This window comes from Balaenoptera ricei, chromosome 8 (genome assembly GCF_028023285.1).
Source record: "Balaenoptera ricei isolate mBalRic1 chromosome 8, mBalRic1.hap2, whole genome shotgun sequence".
In the NCBI taxonomy this organism is placed as follows: Eukaryota; Metazoa; Chordata; class Mammalia; order Artiodactyla; family Balaenopteridae; genus Balaenoptera; species Balaenoptera ricei.
The window spans coordinates 41,480,393-41,504,077 of NC_082646.1; the positions used below are offsets into that span (position 1 = coordinate 41,480,393).

General features: G+C 44.8%; 1 protein-coding gene across 8 annotated transcripts in view; it reads right to left on the reverse strand.

Moving 5' to 3' along the window:
• Positions 1-23,685, reverse strand: part of AMOTL1 (angiomotin like 1) — a 162,025-nt gene that overhangs the window by 32,103 nt on the left and 106,237 nt on the right. For all 8 annotated transcript variants that reach the window (XM_059930570.1, XM_059930565.1, XM_059930564.1 and 5 more), the window contains 3 exons: positions 21,011-21,302; positions 12,904-13,048; positions 11,639-11,728 (listed from right to left, as the gene is read on the reverse strand). In XM_059930570.1, coding sequence (XP_059786553.1) covers positions 11,639-11,728; positions 12,904-13,048; positions 21,011-21,302 — 527 coding nt within the window. The remainder of the gene's footprint in view (positions 1-11,638; positions 11,729-12,903; positions 13,049-21,010; positions 21,303-23,685) is intronic.

Here is a 23,685-nt window from a genome sequence, read left to right on the forward strand (position 1 = left end):
TGATAGTAATGCCTTAGGACAAGGCTGACCAACACTAATGGCACTGACTCTGGTAACTAGTCACTTCACCATACTGATAAAATGGACTCCCTCTTCTGAAAAGATGTCTGAATAATTACTTGCCATGTTATCTCTTCCTAAAATGTGTCCTCCTGTTTCTTCTTCCTCAGGATTCTTTGGCCCTGAGTTCCATATCCCAGCACCGTATCTTATAATTCTGAGCAGCCGCTGGGAAGGAGCCTATTCCGAGGGTCAGCTATGATTTATGGGGTAACTGAAGTCAGATCCTCTTGGAAGTCCTTTCTTTTGAGGTTGTGGGAGTGGAAAGACAATAGGAAGGTATTCCAACTACTTCACTATCCGCAAAGCTATTTAGGTTCATTCTGCCTCAAAGACATGCTACCCTCGGAAGCTCATTCTTATATCTGCCCTCACCCCTTCACCCCAGTTTGAGTGTCAAACTGGCAAACCCAGAAAGAGATCCCCAAAATATAAGCCAAACAGAGCAATGTTCACATCGTGTAAGAGTGATCTGTTCACATGAGGTTTATTTGATGCAAAACAACATAAGAGATAACCTACCTTTAAAAGCCACACTCATTCATTCAGAAATGAAAAAGCGATAGAATACAAAGCTGACCCCATATGCCCCTGGTTTGGCTTTCTGTTATCTTTTAAAAATTTGCTGATAAAGTTTCTCAGGTAAGGAAGCTCGTTATTTCAGAAAAGGGTGTTGGGCTCTCTGCCTTCCCTGTATGCATGTGAAGGTTGCCATGGTTCCAGGCAACGGGAGACAAGGGTTGTGAGTGGGAGACTAAATAGGTCTGTTAACAAACACAGGGACACTCCAGCCAGGGCTTGTTTTAAATGGCTGAGAGTGAACTGTTTTAAAACGAATTCTGTAATAAAGAAAATTAAGAAGGGGAGTTCAACCAAACTCTGTTCTGCGGAGCCCTGGGAGAGAGAAGGATGGGGAGAGGAGAAAAGGGGTGCAGTGGGCCACGTAGGAAGGAGGAGGCTTCTGACAAACGCACCCCTGTCTCAACCAGAAATTTGTTCGGGTTTCGTGCGTTTTACATACTGGGCTTCCAGATACGCTTCCTTTTAAACAAGAGCTCTGAGTTTGAAAGCCAATGGCTCAGACATCACAAGAGAAACACAGATTTGTGGAAATGGCTGTTGTTAACATGTAGGGAAGACATTTTTTTGGCAAAATGAATCAATACGAGAAAGGGAGGCAAAGCCTAAAGTGTGAAGGATTTATTCAATCTTTGTTGCTCCAAGTTAAAAGGAAAAGAAAAACTTTCCCTTTTACAAAGTATTATGGCAGCGAAATTACTCTAACATGCAAATTAGTTTCCCAGGCCCACCCTAAAGGCTACACACTGCACGAAGCTTTTCTGATCCCTTCAGTAAAACAGATCTCTCCTGTACGGGAGAACCTGCACACAAACACTTTGCTGGGGGAAGTAGTTCTTTCACGAGTCTTTATACCATATCCTGCTTGTACTCCAGGTACAGTGGCTGATGTCTGTCTGACTTATCCTTCCTACTGGGCTTACTTCATAATGTGTCTAAACCCCTCTGTCTTTGTAGGACTTTAGCAATCTAAGATAGCGGAAGTGTTGCGTATGTAAAGAAAGAAATATGACAAGTTTAGGCAACAGTCACTGAATAAGAGGATCCTATCGATACAAGATCAAATTCTAACTGGATATTTAAAATAAAACTCAAAAATGATCCTTTTCAGATGCTTATCACTGGAAAGTAACAAAGCCTAACCACAAAATCTTCTATTAATCTAATGGAGGAAAACAACACATTTTGGTCTTAACATACTTAATTTATCTATTGCTCTTTAATATCCAGGAAGTGAGTTTAACACCCCAAAGTGCTACTTTTTGTAGCACCAAACGTAAAATATCTCAGGTATGATTTGGTAAAATATTTCTTTGAATACCAGTAAAAGCTCTCTTAATATAACTTTTTCTAATCTACTCATTCTTCATACTGCATTTTTATTTTAGAAACTATACTTATACACCCAGGTATAAATCATAGGTATTTTTTTACCTGCCTAGATTTATATATATGTAGCCTGCAAACTCACTTGACTGAATATACACCCATTCATCCAGCTCAGCTTCCACATGTACTGTTAAACCTTCCACTTTATTTTTTTTTAACGTGAAGTAAAAATGTACTGCTACTTCTGTGTCACTGCAGACAGCGTAATAACACATTAAGCAATGAATTAAAAATGCCACATAAATACAGGATGCACAGGGCATTTGATTTTGACTATACACCTACGCGTGAATCGATTATCAACTAAACCTGATAACTTACACTTTCTATAACCTCCACAGAAGTCCTATTTTGCTTTCTCTTTTCTTAACACAAAAAAGATAAATAACATACACGTCTATTTCCAGGTATGACAAAGTAAGACCCTACCAGACAATCTGGCTGCCCCTGCAGAAAACAGCCATGAAGCCTGGATATAATGCAGAGAGCAATGACCTGACAGGAGGGAAAAGTGAGGCAGGCAGACAGATGGCGCGGGAGGCCACTCACTGCAGAGGACAGAGCTGCACCTGTGCTGGGGCTGGACTGTAGCCATTGTCACATTTCATGGCACTGTACACTTAAAATGTGTACACTTTATTGTATGTACATATAGGTATATATTATATACCTATATTGGGTTTTATTAAGGCATTATTATAATATGTATAATAAAATGATGTTTTCTAAATGGGCCCTTTGAAGGGCAGATATGGCTTAACGCCAAAACCTGGCTGAAAGATAGAAGCTGATGCTGGGGAAATTGTTATATCTGGGACAGAAGTGACTCAATCTAGGACTGACCAGGGAGAAAGAAATGCATCACCTGCAATTATATGTTCTCCCTTCCTTTAACTTCTGCGACCCCTCCCGTTGTCATTTTTGTAACTTGCTTTGAGCAGATCCTTTTATTCTTCTTCTTTCTACCAAACCACAGTCTTTGTCGGCAAGAAGAAAATTAGTAGCAGATGCAAGCTTATTTTTAATGGTCCAAGACCAAATTTTCTGAACTTAAAGCAAACACTTTGTCCTGTCAAAGTTCTTGGATTCCATTAAGATACAACTGTATGTTCTCCCTCCAATTCATGAACCAAAAATAATTTCAAAAACTAATTGTAAGAAACTATACCACAGGGTTACTCATTGTATTCTGCTAATTTTTTATTCTTATCATCCAGATAACAAAGAGTTTAATTTCATAGACATGTTGAGAAAACTTTTAAGAGTCTAAACTCTATGCTGGTCTCAACAATTTTTTTGTTTTTGTATCTGTAGTGGATTATCCAGCAAGGCCTTTTATGATAATTGGCTCTGGTTCAAAGACAGATGTAGAAGTCAGAAACACAGAATGTTCATTCCAGTAGTTAGAACTCATTTGAGATGACTTGAATACATTATTATTAAGTCACAGTACTGGGCTATAATTTGCAGTAAGACTTCTAGTACAAGAATTATTTATGTTCGCTTACTAAGGCTGGATTCTTCTCTGGGTAAAAATGTGAAATCTTTCATCACCCCCAGAGCCAACAGAGATGACCTTTGGAGAAGGGGAAGGAAAAAACAAGAAAAAGGAGGTGTTCTCGTCATGGTCTTGCATTAAGCGCCTAGGGCGCCTTGGACAAGTCATCTGATCATCCTTGGTCACAGTTTCTTCTTTAACGAAGCATGGAGGCCACGCTAAATGAGCTCTAAAATCATGGGGAGTCCAACCCTGCCACCTCTTCCCACCTCCCTGGTACACAGGAAGTAGCTCTACAGAGTCAGGATGCCCTGGGTTCAAAACCTGTCTTCTCCACTTACCTGCCTGTATGACCATGAACAAGTTGCTTAACCTTCCTTTGCCCCAGTTTCCTCATCTATTAAATACCTGTAACACCTACCTCACAGGGCTGCTTGGAGGATGAACAGAGACGGTGTACCTACAGAGGCTAGCACAGTCCTTGGCTCACAGTAAGTGCTCAGTCCGTGGTGGCAGCTGTTACTGCCGTTAGATGACCTGAACCAGGACCTGAAGGCTAGATGACAAGGGAGCACCCCTGCAACTCCACCTGAAGATAAACTTTGAACCATTAGATCAACAGCCTCTGGAAACACTGTCACTCACAACGGCCATCAGATGGCCTTTTAATGAGCTCTGGTTCAGAGGACACGTGTATCGCTGGTAACCTTTCAGGTCCTTTCCAACCCTGATATATAAGATCTGCAGACATCATCTCACAGCAGGATGCTTATGGGAGGATTTATGGTCCTGCTGGGAGAGGCACCCCTGAGACCTCACTACCCAGGCAGTTACTAGCCGTGGCTAACCACAGAGCTGTCCTGCCCAGCCCTGTCTCCATCGTTAGCTAATTGTGGATCCCCACTGGGGTAACTAAGGTTTGTGACTGCATTTGTATGTGTCTCAGTTTATCTAATGTGAAATAATCATGCTCACCCGATTAGGAATTAAGTAAAAGATGACTGTGGAACTCTCCCAGGAAAGAAAATAACAGTTATATCCTGATTTATAAATTAGGACAATTTACAAAATAAGACCTAAATACTTCTGAAGTTCTTTATTTTTCTTTATTCTCCTTTTGCTGGGGTTTCTTCTTTCCCTTTCTCTTCCATGACCAGTGCCTGGAGCAGAGGTTCACAGACTATGCCCTGCAGGCCAAATCCAGGCCACTTGTCCACGGCTCGTCTATGGCGGCTTTGGGGCTACGGGGACAGAGTTGAGTAGTTATGGCCCCCAAGCAGAGAATTATTTACATTCTGGCCCTTTACGGAAAGAGTTTGCTGACCTATGACCTAGAACACTGCGCATGCATGGTAGGTAGCCAATAACTCTTTCTGAATACGTGATAATGGTCATCATTTCATTCAACATCCAATAAATGTTTATTAAATGCTTCTAAGCACCAGGCACTGTGCCAGCTTCTGAAACACGGTGACCTGGGAATACGATGGTGAGGATGACAGTCAGGGTCCGTGCCCTCATGGTGTGGACAGTTTAGTAAGGGAAGAGAGAAGATGATCATCCAAACAGTTCCTTATTTGCAGTATGATGACTGTTTACAAAGGGAACGGGCTACTGGCGGAGTATATAAAAGGAAGACCGGATCCTATCTCAGGCAGCCTTCTCTGAATAACTGCCATTTAATTTGAGCCGAGACCTGAACGTGGATTTCTTGCCTCTGAACTGCCAGCGAAAGTGAGGGGTCCCTGATGCCACATGAAATGCAAATGGGTTTCAGTCTGTTTTTCAGTCTGTGCCTCCTCCATCCATCCGTCTAGCTACGAGTGCAAGGAACACAGATCGTAATGAAGTTCGAGACACTTGATTTTTCAATCCCCAAACAGGAATGCTAAGCAAATAAATAATTTAAAAACCAACAAGGTGAAAATCATAAGCCACGTTCACCTGTTAGACACTGGATATCAACACATGACCAAGAGACCGTTCTGCCATCAGTTCTGGTTTTTTAAGAACGGAAAATCGGTCTAAATTGAGGAACATTACTTTTCACACTTGGGGAGAAGATTTGATGGAACATAAACAGATGCCCTGCAGCCTGGGTGCGCTGCTGGTTGTCATGGAGGTTTGAAGTTTCTTGGTGCTGCCTGTCAAGGTTGATCAAGCGGCTTAAGCACTCATATGCTCTGCCTTCCAAACCCAGCAAGGCTCGGCGGGCCACCCAGGCATTCTTTGGGAACACGGCCCATTGACCCCACCCTGAAAACTGGCAGGTCCTTTCAGAGAAGGTGGAGGAAGGTTGCAAAGGAGCAGGAAGAAGTGTTGCAGAATAAATGCGTGGTATAAAGTCTTCTTTGCATTTCCTATCACCGATTAGCCCGAAGAGCTCTGCTGCCTAAATGGGGAGATTTATTCCTCTATTTCTTTAGAGGAAATGTAGGTACAGGGAGATTAAGCATCTAACTTCAGGTCACTGAACATGTCAGTGAGAGCCCAGGAACCAGAAGATACAGTAACTGATCCAACATTAGTTGCTTTAGCCCATGCCTACAAAACCTTTGCTTTTTAGAATCGCACAGTCCTACTAAATATAGACGTCATCTAAAAGATCATCTCCTTAAAAGGAGAATCATTAATTTAGGGCAAGAACATTTTCTTGGTTTAAGAGATGCACCTTGGCAGGCTTCGTGGACGATTCCTTCCCCTTTGCCCAGTAGCTGATCTGTGGTGTCTGGCATGGTCTATGGATTGGTTAGTGTGAAAATATGGCCAGCTGCTACAAAAACTTTCATATACCATAGCCAGCTCTCATCTCCAACATAACCATAGCAGAGTAAAGAGAAGGAGTCAGGGAACCAGAAGTCAACTATATTGTAGTATAGAGCAGTCATTTTCATGAAAAAATACTACTGTTCCTCATAGTAGAAGATTTCCCTTACCTGAATATCTTCCTATTTGAAAAACCAAGGAAGGAAGGAAAGGGGGAAGGTGGAAGGCAAAAAAAAAAAAAAAAAAAAAAAAAAAAAATCAGGCATTTTTAAGTTGCTTCTTATTCTGAAGGTAGTTCATTAATAATTTCACCTAATAGCTTGAAATAACTGAGCAAAACCAGAGGTAGCTCCCAACATGACTGGGAGACATTGAGCTAAAAAGAACATTTTGATACTGATGCACCATGATGAGAATTTCAAGCCTGTTGTTACAGGGATTTCCCACTTTTACTCAGTCCCTCAATAAACATTTATTGAGTGCCAGGTACATAAAGATCCAAAGGGTTTTAATGAGGGTTGGGGATGGATGTTGGTAAAAAATGCCTATAGTTCTCTCACCTAGTGGAGGAGATCCATGCAAAGGAATGGTGTCCATAGAGAATGTAGGCAGAGTAGGTGCTTATAGTAGGGGTTTCCCACTGAGTCAGGAGCTGCAAGCACCAGCAGGCCCACAGAGGGGGAAGAAGCCCGGTGCATCCACGTGTGATAACATCTAACCTCTCCTTCCTACTGAAGCCTGATAGAAACCCACAACATGATGTAATGAAACCCAGTGAGGATTCAGAATAAGCTCCTTATGCTCTATGTAGGTCAACAGAATTAATGTTTATGTCATTGTAGTTTCTGCTTTGTGTTTCACACAAGCCCTTAGAGGAAATACAAAAACCAGAGGGATTTTCTTTTAGGAAATTATTTTTGTCTCTTGAATGTTCTATAAGAGACAGAAAATCAAAGTACCTAAGATAAAATTCAAGGGTAAGATGACGATTATAAGATACATTGAAAATGGCAAGTTATTATTATTTTTAATGGAGTGGTCCCACACTCTTTTTTGGTTCATTTTTAAACCCATGGGGATTATAAGGGAAATCAAATCCTATGAATTAGTCTTGACTGATTTACACCCATTACTTATTAATTTAAACAAATAAATGAATGTCCAAAAAACCTTTTTTTCTTGGACAGGGACATTTAACAAAAGCCAGAATCTGACTTACATAGACTTCAGTTTAACCGAATATGCTGAATCCATGGGGCCTAAAGAATCCTAAGGGGGTGGTGGTGGGGAGATGAGTTGATGGCCATCCTGTACCATGACTGGGTTTCATCCTGGAATAATACAAGTTTGCCAGAGCTAATCAGCTCCCCCTCCACTCAAGAATATAAGAAGATCATCTGTGCCAGTCTAGTTTCCCCACATCTAATATTTTATTTTTGGCTTTCTGACCTACTAGTGATGGAAATTCTGCAGAGTTACCAATTTTCAGAAAGAAACAGTTAAAACGTTTCACTTATTTAGAAGACAGAGCTAAGAATGATGACAGACATTCCCAGGGCACTGTGTTTAGTGGACAGTGGCCTGTGTTTGGTGTGTGTGTGTGTGTACACAAGCACGCACACATACATGTGACAAATAAGTGAATGGGAAAACTAGGATTCTCAGTAAGTTAAAAAAGCTAAAGGACCAAGAAGTCCCAGTTTCACTCAGTCAGATCAGAAAGGAAATTGGCTAGATGCTCTGTTTTTAAGGAGCAATTTGGCTGCAAACATATTTGGAAAAACAAATAAGTAAAACCAGAAAACACACGCACACATTTTTGAATTCCTCCAAAGAGAAAAACACAACGCCATGAGGTGATAGGGAAAAACACTCCTCAGACTCATCAAATTCCTAAGCACTTCATTCAGCAAGATTTTTAATACAGACAAATCTCATGTCCGAGAGGAGCACGATTATCGCCCTATTGAATGTTCATTTCAACCTGTAGAGCTAAGTGGTAATGACCAAGGCAGTCCTTCCAGGCCTTCATCAGGCTCCAACTAAAGAGCAGAATTCTGTTTCTTTAAAGAAAAACTACTCTGGGCAGCAGGGAAATTTAGAAATCATGCCAGGAAGGATGTTCCCCTTCCGTTAGCTGAGAGTTTACAGAAGTCCTCCCGACCGCTCATGCTTCAAGAGTGCCTTGGGTGTTCTTGGACCTGGACTCCAAGCTTCAACTTGAAAACTGAGCAAAAAAGTCAAACATGTTATTATTCCCTTTCCTTCTAACTTTTCCACTGGCCAAGGTGGTTGTCAGGGGCTTCCCACCATAGCCTTAGCTCCTGGTAGGCATGATCCAGAGAAGTCACTACTATTTGCTATGCAGTCAGACTTCCCTTTCTCTTAGCCAAGCATTAGAACCTCAAAAGACTCATTTGAAAAGGAGTAAAATAGATAGCTAGTGGGAAGCAACCGCATAGCACAGGGAGATCAGCTCCGTGCTGTGTGACCACCTAGAGGGGTGGGATAGGGAGGATGGGAGGGAGGGAGATGCAAGAGGGAAGCGATATGGGAACATATGTATATGTATAACTGATTCACTTTGTTATAAAGCAGAAACTAACACACCATTGTAAAGCAATTATACTCCAATAAAGATGTTAAAAAAAAAAAAAAAAAGGATGGCTCCTCTCGAGTGCCCAATGTTTATAATTATGACTACTAGGCACTGAAAAGTACTTTTACAATAGAGCTTCTAAAAAACTATACAGATAACTGAACACATTAATAATTGCGAAGAGAGATAGTAATTTGTGCCTGCCATTCTGTGCCCACGTGCTAAAAGGAAAGCCTGACAGAGAGCACCACCCATCACCAGCCTCCAGGGTACGTCTGCACCTTTGTTATTATACCTGCTCACTTAGCTATGGGCATGAGATGACTCAACATGCTCAAACCTTCACTGGTTACTTAATCCCAACTCCTCCTGCTCCTCCTGCTTTTTATTGGTAAAGGATGATCAAACATCTAGTGGCTCTAGTCACACTCTTTTCTCTCTCTCTCACTGTCATTATTCAATTGGTCACCAAGTCCTACTAATTTGTCACTTGTTTATCTGTCTCCTACCCTCCACTACTACTTCTGTCTTAGTTCAGGACCTCTACCTCTCTTGCCCAGATACTAAAATATCTGTTAACTAGTCTCCTTGCCTACAGGTTAGTTCTTCATGAATTTCTCTTCTTCTGTGCCTCCCTAATTAGCTTCTAAAATATAAGCCTTGCAAACAATGAAATCATAAATATACTTGAAGAAAACATAGGTGAATATGTTTATAATTTTGGATTGGAAAAAGCATTTCTAAGTATGACATAAAACCTAGAAGGCATAAATACAGTCACTTGAAAAATCTTCTGTAAGATAAAGAACACTATATTCAAAGATAAAAAACCAACTGGGGAAAATATCTGCACTATATTTGGCAGAGGACATGCTAATTTCCTTCATATACAAAGAGTTCTTCCAATTCACTAAGAAAAAAACCTATTGTAAATTTGAAATAACATCTCAAGTCCATCTCTTGGCTACACCAGGAGACGAAAAGCTAATGCAAATAATTATAAAGCTGTGAGGAAGGCACATGTCCTGAAAAGACCAGGTACTGAAAAATTGGTTAGATATCACTGTTAGCAAACCTGCTTCAAATGTCCTGCCAAGATGCAATTACATCACATGTCAACACTGAGGCACATTTCAACAGTTGAAAAATGCCCCTGGACTCTCTTGTTTACGCCTCTGGAACACAGCAGCGTATGTTTGCACAGAACAAATCATTCCCTGTAAAGCTGGAAGGGCCTCTTTGCCTACGTTATTGATGTTTTAGTTTTGAGCCAGAAGGTTAAAATCTTTGGGAACATTTCTGAACACACACGACACCAAAACCTATTAGTCCATTAGCACAGCCTAGGCTGGGAGGTTACAGCAAATGCCCATCAGATGAAACTCACTGACGTTTCCATTTTGACCCAAACTAAGTGACAAAATAATAGCCCCTGACAAGAAGGCAGAGTATCAGCAAAGTGACATCACTGACATAACTGCCACAAAGATACTTATTCTACCTAAGCACACGATCACCCAAAATTAAGGTGTCAAAATCCTAAGTGCAAATAGTACAGGTGACTCATTTTTCAAATGAAAGCTCAGATGAAATGGTAAATCTACTGCACCCATGAGAAGAAATAACTTTTGTTAGGAAAGTGAATAATTCAAGATGCTGATATATATAGCTTTGTATGTGAGTCTGGAGCACGGGCCAATTCACCTAACTGCAAGATTGCAAAGGAATCTGATGCAAAAGCCCAAGACTGTATTAGTGTCCATTTGCCAAAATAGAATTTAAAAAATGAACCTGAGACTCAACCTGGAGTGCAATCATGAGTAAATCTGGGAAAAACAAAGGAGCTTAACCCCAACGAATAGTACTGGAAATTAGAAAGTTTAACCAATTGTTTCCCAGCCTTGAAAATGTAGAGCTGTGTTGAGGGACCCAGGCATCAGAATACCACCATTATACAATGGATGGCCAGAGTCTGAGCACAGGACTTTTTGTTGTTCAAACTGTCTTTAGTTTGTGAGCACTTAACTCACAATGTTGTTGAGAATTATGACAGAGAAATGAATTCAGTTTTCTAAACAGCTTCCCAAAAAAGCCAGTTGGAGTTTTACATTTCTGACTTGGACAGTGAATGAATGTGCAGAAATTCGAAACTTAATCGATGGTTTCTCAAAACCCACTTGCTTCTATCATTTGTCTCTGGTGAAATTAATAGAATATTCTCCCAATAAATCTCGAGGCACAGGAAGCCATTTTATTCCTGGCTGAAATGGGCTCAATGGTTTGCAAGCGAGGATCACCTACTGAGACACGTGCTGGGAACATTTAGGTGGCTTCATGATGCCAGGGGCAGCCAGTCCAGAACTGCTCAACCTAGGCACACACAGAATGTGACAGAAGAGCAAATCCCACCACAGGCTTCCTTCCCTTTCCATGGGGAAAAAGAACTGTGCCTTAGTCCAAGTGGCGAGTGCCAGGAAGTAATCTATAATACCCATGGAGGTCATTAGGGAGAAACAGAAACTGTAGGTAAGGAGGTCGGAATAGACATTACTGAAATAATACACATCAACCTTGGCTTTGTCTCTGGCAGACCTAGGTGGGTCTCATCTTCAGCCTAACAGCTTATATGTTAAATTAACAAACAAAAAGCAAGCAGCACAGAACTTACTTAAAACTAACAGGGTTCTTTCCTCAGGCCCCCAGTTTTTAGAACTACCCAGTTGGGATAGGTAAGCATGGAGACTCACTCTGGGAAGCGTAAAGCCCCTCGGCCGCTCTGTCTTCGTGTCCGTCATACTCCCTGCTGGACAGCTGCCTGTTGGCAGTCTCCAGTCGATCTGTGCACAGAGAGGAAACGATTACAAAGAAATGCACGTGCATTTAAGTCATCCTCCAACAGGCAAATGATCTGGGTGCTGAGAGATGCCCAGGGAGGAGCCCCAAATTGAACAACTCTTGGGGGGGGGGGACAAGACGCTCTAGAACATCAAAAGGAAAAGTCCTTAGACGCCATGCTGTGCCTTTATGCAATCTAATGCCAAGGTGTGCACCAGTGGCAGGCAGCGAAGAACAGGTTCCTGCAAGGCCAGCAGAGTCCTCGAAAAGGGGTTGAGTCCCCTTGGCCTCAAACCCAGCCCTCCTCTAACTTTGACCATCAGCCCTCTATAGCTGGGAAGCAAAAAATTAAAAATAACAATTAAATAAATACCAGGAAACAAGTCAAGATGACCTAATGGATGAAGATTCTACTCAGTGAGTTCTAGGCTTGCTCATGCCATTTGGTCAATCTTCATCTATTCAATTAAATAATTCAGCCTAACAAGTCTTTATTGAGCTTACATAATACCCAAGACTAAAGGGTTTGCAGTAATAAAAAAAAAAAAGGTAGGTTCCAGCTACAGACTGCCAGTACACTGAGTCTTTTGACACGAGGGAACTGAAAAATGGCTTGGCTGACTGAAAGTGAAGTATAATTTCATGGGTCAGATCATTCTGCATGTTGGAGGTTGCCAAGATCCTGTAACAGGGGGCCCATAGCTTTCAGGAAGTTGATATATATCTACTCTTTTCACACTATGGGTTTTTTTTTTCTCCAAGAGGGACATGTGTCTAACTCTGCCTTCTACACTATACATCAAGCAAGTGTTAACTGTTGGCTTTCAAAGAATCCAACTAAATGCCTCAGCTTGATGTGGCAAGGGTTGTGCATGGAACATTGGTCTTTTCAGACATTCCCATTCACAACACAAGTCACGTTAAGTACTTTTAAAGCAAGAAGGAGTTGCACACATACTCCCTCCCTGTCAGGGACTCGTGCATAGAGGTTGTCACTTCTCAGGCTCAGTGCTGCAACCTACAACCTACAATGTGAAAAGAACACTTCTGCTCTCTGGTGCCCTTTTCCCAGGGGGTTGGGATTTACAAGGTTATGTAACATAACTTGGACCTGAAGTCAGGCTGTCAGCAACACGGGGCGTTTAGGGTAGAGAAAACATGAGTGAACTTGACATGCCTCGGAGGTCTCTGTTGAAATCATGGAGCCTTCGAATCTCGCCTTCGAGTTTGTTTCTCATCGCCTTGTCCAGCGACTCTCGCTTGGTGGTAGACTTGACCAGGCTCTCATAGGCTTCCGAGATTCTCTGAAGTTCTTTTTCAAACTGAAAGAAAGAAGCAGCACGGAAGTGAGACTTCTGACATTCCCACCCATGCCTTAGCTATGCTGATTCTTCGATGCTCCGGCTGTGAAGGCTGTATCTTCAATGCAGCCTTTCTGTGTCTTAAGTTTGTCTTCCAAATCCTGCAACCGACTCCACCACCCCCCTCCATCTGTTTCCCAGGGCCACATTAGGATCCTGTGAATTACAGACTCACAAGTCTGGTGGGACCATCTAATGTCACCTGGTAATAGTCTCTTGGTACAAATATCAGGAAGGGGTGAATTTAAACATAACTTAGGACTGCCCTGGTGGCGCAACGGTTAAGAATCCACCTGCCAATGCAGGGGACGTGGGTTTGAGCTCTGGTCCGGGAAGATCCCAATTGGTGCAGAGCAATTAAGCCTGCGAGCCACAACCACTGAGCCTGCGCTCTAGAGCCCACGAGCCACAACTACTGAGCCATGTGCCACAACTACTGAAGCCTGCGTGCCTAGAGCCCGTGCTCCACAACAAGAGAAGCCACCACAATGAGAAGCCCGTGCACTGCAACGAAGAGTAGTCCCCGCTTGATGGAACTAGAGAAAGCCAGCGTGCAGCAGCAAAGACCCAACACAGCCAAAAACTAAAATAAAGTAAAATATAATGTTTAAAAAAATAATAAACATAAAATAAACATAACTTAAACCGCTTATATTAAGTATGGCAATTTACAGCTGTTATTATTTTTCCTAGTTAATGTGAGGAAAATATTAAAGTACGGGAAAACTAAAGGATCACAAGTAGAACCCTAATTTCCTGACTCCAAGTACAGTGCTCTCCTGAGACCCTCCTACCCATCCCCAAAGGAACATAAAATCCATACAAAGAGAGGTTTCATCGCTCGGCCTTGTTATCCCTTTGTCTATGAAATTATCTATATAAAGGACTAATGGATTTGTATCTAACTGTAAACCATAGAAAACCTCTTTATATGTGGGAGTTGAAAGACATGGGATAAAAACCAATTTTTTTTTTTTTTTGTATTTCACGAAATCAAGAGCTGTAACTGGGAGAGCCTTTAATCTACGGCATATATAAATCTATAACAAGTAGCTATAACTGATAGAACAGGAGTCTAACATAATAGCACGTTTTAAAGTAGAAATTAATAAATCCCATTTTATTGTTGTATAACATAAATGCAGGAGAAAGGGGAAAGAGTACCTGCAAACCTGGCTACCAAAAGTTGGAATCAGAGGCAAAGTGGCAGGGTTGAGAACATCAGCGCCTCTCCCTGGGCACCAAGAGACCTGCACCATGTTTTGGTCCCTCCACGGAGAGCTATGTCACCATAAGGCAGACACCTCGACTGCCGGAACTCCAATTGCCCAGATCAAAAAGTCCCTGCTGGGCTTCCCTGGTGGCGCAGTGGTTGAGAATCTGCCTGCCAATGCAGGGGACACGGGTTCGAGCCCTGGTCTGGGAAGATCCCACATGCCGCGGAGCAACTGGGCCCGTGAGCCACAACTACTGAGCCTGCGCGTCTGGAGCCTGTGCTCCACAACAAGAGAGGCCGCGACGGTGAGAGGCCCGTGTACCGCGATGAAGAGTGGCCCCCGCTCGCCGCAACTAGAGAAAGCCCTCGCACAGAAACGAAGACCCAACACAGCCAAAAATAAACTAATTAATTAATTTAAAAAAAAAGAAAAAAAAAGTCCCTGCTGAGACTCCTATAAGTAATACATACCCTAACAGATACCTATTGCACACTTACTATGTGTCTGGGTGCCGAGGAAACAGATATAAGACAATTCCTGGTCTTTAGGGTCTCACAGCCTAGAGCTGGCCTGTATGGAGATACATATTCTTCTACAGTGCAATGTGACAAGGGGTGTGGTGATTTAATGCTATGGTAGCCTAGAGACAAAGTTATTAATTTTGCAGGGGTGAGAAAGGGTTTCTATAAAAAAGATTCCAGAGAAAATGCCATTTTATATGAGTCCTGAGGGATGAACAGGAATTTGCCAAGCAGAAAAGAAAAGGCCAAAGGGCTTTGGCATTCTTGGCAGAATACAGGGCGTGAGCCAAGACAGAGCCACGAAGGGAAGTGCATGTCTCTGACACGACAGGTCATCTGGGGATGACAGCAAGGGGCAAGTGGCAGGAGCAAGCGCCATAAAGAAGGACTTTACGGGCAGAGGTAATTGTGGGGTGGTGGGGGAGAGCTTGGAGAGGGGAGAGCAGCATAAATCGCACCTGAGGTTTTATGGAGATCATATTAAAGGATGGGGTTGCAGGGTGGGTGTAGGGAGAGAAGGCATGAGAAAGGAGTCCAGGTAAGAAGCGAACATAAACAGTTTAATGACAGGACAAGGGCATGAACCCAGATAACTAAAAGGACAAATTCCCAAGACACTGAAGAGTAGAATCAATAGGTCTCCGTGACTGGTCTGGACGGTAAAGGAGAAAGAAATCACAGACATTCATAGCTTAGAAGACAGAGTAACAAGACTTAACCAAGAGAAATGATAAGAGAAACAGGTTTACCAAAACCAAAAGTCTGGTTTTGGAGATACCATGTCTGAAGTGCCTGCAGAACAGTTAGCAGGAAAGAGACAGGTCCGAAAGTCAGGTGGGCAGTTGTTTCACTGTGCATAGATGACAGATGAAGTCACAAAGTGAGACCACTTAGGGAGATCAACAGAAGATCAGAGGGTCAAGGATGGGAGCGCTGACACTGCAGGAGAAGGCAAGGCAGGAGAACCCAAGAGAGAGACTGATGCCAGGGGTGCCATTGCAGCCGGGAAGCCAAAAACGTTAAGAAGGAGACAGAATGTGGTCAATGCCCCGGAGGTTACAGAAGGAGCCAAGACACATCTGAGAAGAGGTAGGTGAAGAGGCTGGAGGACATCAGGCCTTCTACTCAGTGGCCTCCAACCAGGGAGGGGCCCAAAACCAAGGCTCCCTTCGGCACCAGGGGATGCTCCCAAAGGCCTCCTCATAGCAGAGTTGGTTGTTCCACAGTCCCCTCATTTCTACAAGGCCTTTCTATCTCTTCCGAAGATATCATGAGTGATTGGTCACGTGGCAGCAGAAAGAACAGCATGTCCTGAATCCTGTTCACAGCCCTACCGCAAATTACGCTCCTTCCTTTTAATTTTGTTTTCAGAAGAGATGGCTCCAAAACATACCACCATTTCTACGCTAATTCCATCTGTAAAAGGTGGCCTTTGTGTTTGGACAGTTGGACCATCCCCATCTAGACCGAAGGCATCACCTAGTCCCCAAGGAAGCTGAGGGCACCAGAAACCCTGAGGGGTCCACCGTGAGACAGTGCTCATGCTTCAAGCCCAGGGAAACTAGGATGCCTTCCTCAACTAGGCCACCCATAGGAACTTCCCTCCATCTGATTTCACATACTTTCATCTGTTGTATTCACCTGACTGGAATTCTGATGCATTTTGTGTCTCTGATTTGACTGTCAGCTACCTGAGGGCAGAAACAGTCCCTACAGCCCTAGGCCTGTGACTTCTTATGACAAAAGTACTGACGGTTTACTCAATCTTTATATTTATAACTCCTAAAGACAAACTTGGACATTGATAAAACTACACCCGGTTGCGAATTCTTTCCTTTCATGAAAAGAACTTCCATCCGCACGCTATAAATGGAAACTGCAGCGTCCCCGAGACAGCAAAGTTTACCGTCTCAGATACTCAGGCAGACAGGAACTGGGCCAGGGTTATGTGCTTGTAGCTACCAAGAGAGAAAGGGCAAGGGTCATAGTTCTGGACAATGTATTTCCTATAAGAAGCGATACCTGTCGTGGTGGAGACAGATGAGTCTCCTTCAGTGTGACCGGAGAGGACAAAAGTACGACTAAACGCAGCAAGTTAATCAGATGAGACAACGATTCAACATATGGAAGAATTTCCTAACTACCTTTCCCAAAAGTCTACCCAGTAGTGAGCTTCTCTTTTCTAGCAACATTCAAGTAAAAAATGAACAACTTCTTTTCGGAGGCATGAAGCAAGGGCTTCTAAGGGGTGGGAAACTGGACTAGAATTATTTTAATAATTTTTAGTCTAAAGCTCTACAGTTTCTGACTGCACACTCCTTCAGAAGGAGAACCACACCCTCTTCTTCACATCGGCAGCTCCAGAACATCTTAAGTTCCCCTTGAGGTGTGTTAGAGGTGAAGGGAGGTGGAGAGGCTGCCTTTGATATACACATATCTGGGCCAGTTCATAGTCTGAGGATGATCGTGTGAAGAGGATACTGGGTTTGCCTCCACAGCTCCCATCCTGCCTTCCAGCCTAGACATCAGGAAGCTCTTAGGCCAGGCTTGCAAGATCCCCTGAAATCACATGGAGAAGCATTCCCTGGCCCAGAAACAGAACTACGAGCAGAGGGGAAAGCCTCACACAGCTTTCACTGGCATTGCTGCCATGAAACAAATGCACAAAAAAGTGTCCGGAGAAAATCTCAGCCCTTCCCAGTTCTAGAAACTTGCTTGTTCCCTGACACCTTCACATGCACAGCTCAGGGACCTACAGAATCGAAGACAGGCCTGCCATCCAAGCCTCAGACTGCCCGATCACAGCCACCGCTGTTTCGCTGACAAAAGAAGAGGGTCTTTGCTAAAGCAAGCCCGGGGGAACGGTAAACATGGCGCCCTTTCCCTTCAAACGTCCGTCTCCACCCTGATGGCTTCCGAGGCCACCCAGCTCATAGTCTGGTCCAGCTGGAAATTCCGTCCATGAACTATGTTTCAGGGAAACTGGGAGGAAAAAGAAGCAAAATGAGTGTCCAAAAGGAAATAATGAAAGACCACTGCTCTTTCTGGGGGTCCCCAGCCATCATTCCAACACTAACAGGGATAATCACCGCCTTGTGCCTCTCTGGAAACAGGGTCTTCATTTCCAGGCAGCACTTTGGCAGCCTCTGAGTTTAGTCGTTGTTTCCTGCTGTGTTCCTGGCTCGGTGCACACAGGCTAAGCACTGCAATTAAAAATTCATCTATTTTTGGTTCTGCCCTGACGATGAATCTCTGCGAGTGCCCCCGAAGCCGTGAGGAAGGATTCTAGGTTGGATGTTCCTGCCGGCACTGGGCAACCACACCCTACGGCGCAGCACCGTGGTTCCACCCAAAGCGGGGGTCAGCATCCCCAAGGAGTAAAGTCACCTCATTGGACAGGCCTCTCCCTAGACCTGAGGCTGAAATAAGCAGCTGCTGAGACACAGCGGAGCCGTGAGGCCTGGACTAGGATGACCTCGGGAACACAAGCCTTCAACTGTCAAGTCACGATTTCACGCCGCTCTCTGTCTCTTGGCCCTAGCTGCTGAGAAGAGCTGCGGAACTTAGTGATAAATATGGCAAGTATCCATCAAAACCTGAGTTTTCAAACTGACGATTCCAGTTCGACATATGACAGGTTAATGAAATATAATATTTATGGAACCATTCATAACATTCAAGGGACTGAAGGAGTCTGGGAATCCAGAAGGGACACAGCTTTTGATTTTTCTCCTTAAGTCATCAAAATGCTTTTGGTCACAAAGTTTAAGAGTCATCCCCGGGCTTCCCTGGTGGCACAGTGGTTAAGAATCCGCCTACCAATGCAGGGGTCACGGGTTCGAGCCCTGGTCCGGGAGGATCCCACATGCTGCGGAGCAACTACGCCCGTGCGCCACAGCTACTGAGCCTGCGCTCTAGAGCCCGAGAGTCACAACTACTGAGCCCGCGTGCCACAACTACTGAAGCCCGCGCGCCTAGAGCCTGTGCTCCATACAAGAGAAGCCACCTCAATGAGAAGCCCGCGCACCACAACGAAGTGTAGCCCCCTCCTCACCGCAGCTAGAGAAAGCCCGCGTGCAGCAATGAAGACCCAACGCAGCCAAAAATTAAAATTAAAAAAAAAAAAAAAAAAAAAGTCATCCCCTGTGCAGGGAAAATGAGTCACTGTGAGGCTGATTTTGGTTTTCAAAATAGAAATGGGCATCAACATCAAGAAATAGATGTATAGGGGACTTCCCTGGCGGTCCAGTGGTTAAGATGTCATGCATCCAATGCCGGGGGTGCAGGTTCGAACCCTAGTCGGGGAACTAAGATCCCCCATGACGCGCGGCCAAAAAAAAAAAAAAAAAAAAAAAGATGTATGTTACAGGTCAATAAAAAAGTGTATCTTAATAAAAAGTCAACAGAGAATCACAAGACCTCCCAATTTATGCATCCTCCTTGCAACTGTTCAAAAAATATCCATGGAAAAGACAGAGAACCACACTCTGCCCTCAGGTGAGTCTGCACGGCTCCTGAAAGCGTCTGCCATAGGGCTTCACCAGGGAGAAGAAAAAAATGACTGATTTCCCAGGAAATGCTGAGTTGGCCCTTCCCAATTTTCAGACTGTACCAGGAAAGAAGCTGCCCCAGGAAGCATCAGAGGCAAGCCTGGGCCTAAGCAGTGACTTCCAGCCAAGACCAGGAGCCAGCACGTGTTTCCCAACTTCTAAGGGTACGACTGAGGCTGGGAGTGAGGCCGCCATCCTTAGCAGCCCGCTGGTTCCCGGCCCTCATTTGTTCCCCTCCAATAAAGGCAGCCAGACTTCTCCGGGCCAAGCCTGGTCTTGACTCCAGGGAGCTCCAGACCCTCTCGGTGGAAGCTCTGCACAAATGAGCTGCGGCAGGTCCTGTCTGTGAATGTTTGCATCATTCCACCCACTGCTCCCAGCCGACTGCTGCCAGCCCTCAGGGAATCACAGGGGCTGACTGTTCTGACCCCCGGACCAGCAGAAAGGCCAGGCTTAACTGAGAGATCAACACTGCACAGTGAACACCACGGGCCAGCCACGAGCATGTCCTGTTACACAGAACCAAGTGGCAATGCTTCTGTAGCCAGGTGAGTTTACATTCTCACCCTTTCTCTTTACAAAAGCCCCTGACAGCCCAGGACAGAGCAGGCACCCAGACTCTTAGGAGATGCCTTCTACCACACATGCCTCGTTGCCTCCAGAAAGGAAACTCGAGTGCCCTGGGGCTCTGCAGCCCGAAAAGATCCTGTGACTGGGTGGGATAGGGAGGGTGGGAGGGAGACGCAAGAGGGAGGGGATATATGTATATGTATAGCTGATTCACTTTGTTATATAGCAGAAACTAACACAACATTGTAAAGCAATTATACCCCAATGAAGATGTTAAAAATAAATAAATAAATAAAAATTTAAAAAAACATTGCTTAAAAAAAAGATCCTATGACTTTTGCCCCTCACCTCTTCCTTTCTACCTGCAGCATTTCAGGTGCTGGCATGTGGGTCATCATGAAATCACTGCCCGTGATTTCACTCTCGCTGGATGTCTTCCTGCTGACTTTGGCTTTCAGCGTAAGGCCCTAAGAATGAAGGCTGCCGTACATCCTAATATTCCCACGACAATGTCACAGGCTGGAATTACGCAGCATCTCCCCACCTGTTAAGTCATAAGCATAAGGAGAGCACGGGGTAACCTGTACTCTGCCCTCAGTGCTGAGACATCGCTGCTTTTTGCAGAAACCAGCTAATGAAACCAACATGGCAGTCACAAGGTTCCTGCCTGAGATCCCAGATTTAGAGGAAAAACCTGTCTCTCTCAACTCACTGCTTTGTGTTACTCTCGGTGTCCCCTTTTCCACACTGTCCATCAAATGCTACTCAGCCTCTGAGTCTCAGGTCCAGGGGCACCTCTGCTGCCCCCCCTGCAGCCTCTTGACGTCCCACTGCAGGTTTAACTTAGGCAACTCTGCCCCTTTTGGACTATAAGCTCCTCCAAGGCAGGCACCGTGGCATGTTTATTTTTGTCTCCCTAAAGCCTTGCACGGCGCCTGGCATAAAAAGGGGTCTGGTTAAACTTTGGCCAGTGAGTCAGGGAATCAACCCCCCACGGGCAGGTAAGGAATTGTGTTCCCCTTCCAGAGAACTTTCTCCCTCTCCTCCTCTGGGGAAGTCCGGTACCTTGTGGAGCTTGTCGGTGTTGTCGTAGTAACCCTGAAGTTCCTGGTGCAGCACCCGGTTCTCCTCGGTTAGGATCTCCACCATCTGCTGGGCTCGCTCCACGATCGCAAATGCATCCGGACCAAGCTGCTGGCTGGGGGAGGGGGCTGGCGTGGGCTGCGAGGCTGCCAGGGTCATCGGAGGTGGAGGTGGCAGGGACACCGAGTGCAGCGGCCCGCTGACGGAGGAGTTCTGGGAGGACATCGGGCTGTGCTGCTGCACTGTTGATGGGAAAGGAAGCTGGCAGGGGCGGCTGCAAGGGAACAGAAGACCAGCAGTCAGACCCCAGGGCCGTGGTGGGGAGAGGAGGGAAGCCCAACCACACGGGCACTATGGATGGTTTCTACTGCCAGGGGTCATCACTGACGCACGGTCCAAGCTAGGTTGAGTGAAGCAGCTTCAACCCTCCATCCCACAGATATTTAATGTGCTCTTCCCCATCGGAATCGGCACTGTTCTGGTCACTGAGGAAAGAGTGGAGCAGACAGACAAGGTCCCTGCTCTCATGAAGCTCAGGTTCTCGGGGAGAGAGACAGGCACACACCATCACACGATAAACACACAAAGCCAGGGATTGAAAAGTAATGAGCCCTCTCCAAAGAATCAGGGTGACAGGGACAGGGAATGACTGAGCGGCTAGGTCATACCGAGAGGTCAGGGGTGGACACTTGAGTTGAAGTCTGTTGACAGACAAGGAGGAAAAAGTGGTTGGGGACAGGTAGAGAAGTGGGAAGAGTGTTCCAGGTAGAGGAATCGCCTGCGAGTGGGGCTTAAGGCAGGACTTAGAGGAGAAGATCCACTGGAAGAAAGCAAGTCGATACAGAGCACAGCCAGCAAAAGCAGCACAAGATAAGGCCAGCGGGATGGGCGAGGGTCTTTGCGAGCCAAGGCCAGCCCTTCCCTTAGAGTGTGAAGGGGGGCCAGTGGGGGAGCTGCTTCCACTCTGAGTGGCGTGTAGATGGGATGTACGTTGGCAAGGATGGACCAAAGGTGCCCAGTGAGGAGGCCTGGGTGTGGTCAAGATGAGACCTGACGAAGGCTCAGAGGGTAGCATCAGAAAAGAAATAGTACGTGGATCTGGGGTATGTTTTATTTATATTACGTATGGGGAGAGAGAAAGTGAGAAAAAATTTTAAATTACTCCTAGATTCTGGGGTCCACACAAATGGACAGGGGTACCATTTAATGAAATGGGAAGGTTCTAGGGAAGGAACAAACTTTGTGTGTTCTGATTTGCTGAGATAAGGAGGTCTAAGGATCGAAAGTCTGATTTTAACCAGGTTAAAAAGAACACAGAGAGGTGTCCCTTGATGGTTCAAATTCTGGGTACTAGCTCCTTTACTTGAATTTCCACCTCCTGTCGCCCCTCCCTAACGATCCCCTCCTCATGATTCTGTTAACCTGTTTCATAAGAATCATTGTATTTTCTTTCAGCCTAAGCCAAGGGCTCCTAACAACAACTTCTATAGGTGTAAACAGCAAAGACAGTCTTGGCCTCTAGTTTTCCAACCACGGCTGTCGCTCTTCTGCAGACTTGGGAAAAGACTCGGTTTTCTTGCTGTCCCCTTCAACCTTTAGGTCTCAGTCTGGGAACTGGGGTGCTAAGAATTATCAGCAACCCCCAAATCATCAACTTTCTCTATCAAGGGGTTGAGATCCTTCTACTCAGTAACAGTTTCCTGTGCCACTTCACATTACTTGTGGCCATCTGTGGCCAAAACTCTCAGAGCTACTACACTTTTTCTCGGGAGCTCATCTGGCCTTATATTTCCTTTTGAGTATATTTGCTGGAATGTTTTTGGACCCTGTCAGCCTCCATATCTCTCATTTTGTAAGTATCTCTCCTCCTCCCTCCCTCTCCGCACCTATTATTGAATACTTAACTATCTGGCCGTTCTGAAATAAACCATTTCTGCATTCTGATGAATTTGTGCCCCTTCCACACTGAAGTGTATGTGAATATGTGTCGCCCCGTGTGTATGAGGAAGTCTGTGTGTACAAAGTCCACCTCCATAGCGAGAGTGAGATGCCCCAGGCTGCTCTTCACAACGCCCAACGTTCACCCCAGATCACAGGAACTCCTATCAGTCGTGGACCCAGAAAACCATAGATCCTTAGTGAGTACGTGCATTCCCGCAGGCTGGCTAAATACTACGGTGCAATTTTCATGGAAAGAGGTTACCTTGGCAAGAGACAAAATGTCACAAATTACACTGCCTCAATTCAAAGGCAGACACCCATCCCTACCTCCTCGGCTCTCCCTTCTCACTTCATCCAACGCAAACGACAAGCGTGGCGCGTCTCCTTGGAGCTGAAGTGGGCACAGATGAGGCATCCGGGCTTGCCTTTGACCCAGGCAGCTTCAGGCTGGGGCTTCTACCTTTTAATATTTATTGGGTTCTGGGATTTAGAACTCACAGTCAGTGATGGGCTTATCTTCTCAGTCATCCTTTTCCTTTATATAACAAAAAGGGAGGTTTTTTCATAATGCCAGCCTAAGCCATCCACGACAGTGACGAGTTACCTGAGTGGCAATGCAGGAAAAGCGTGTCTGCCAAGCTTGGAGAAAGAAAGAATGGGTTTTTCAAAATGGGAAGTCTTCTATTAAATAGAGAACACCGGCCTCACAAAATAAC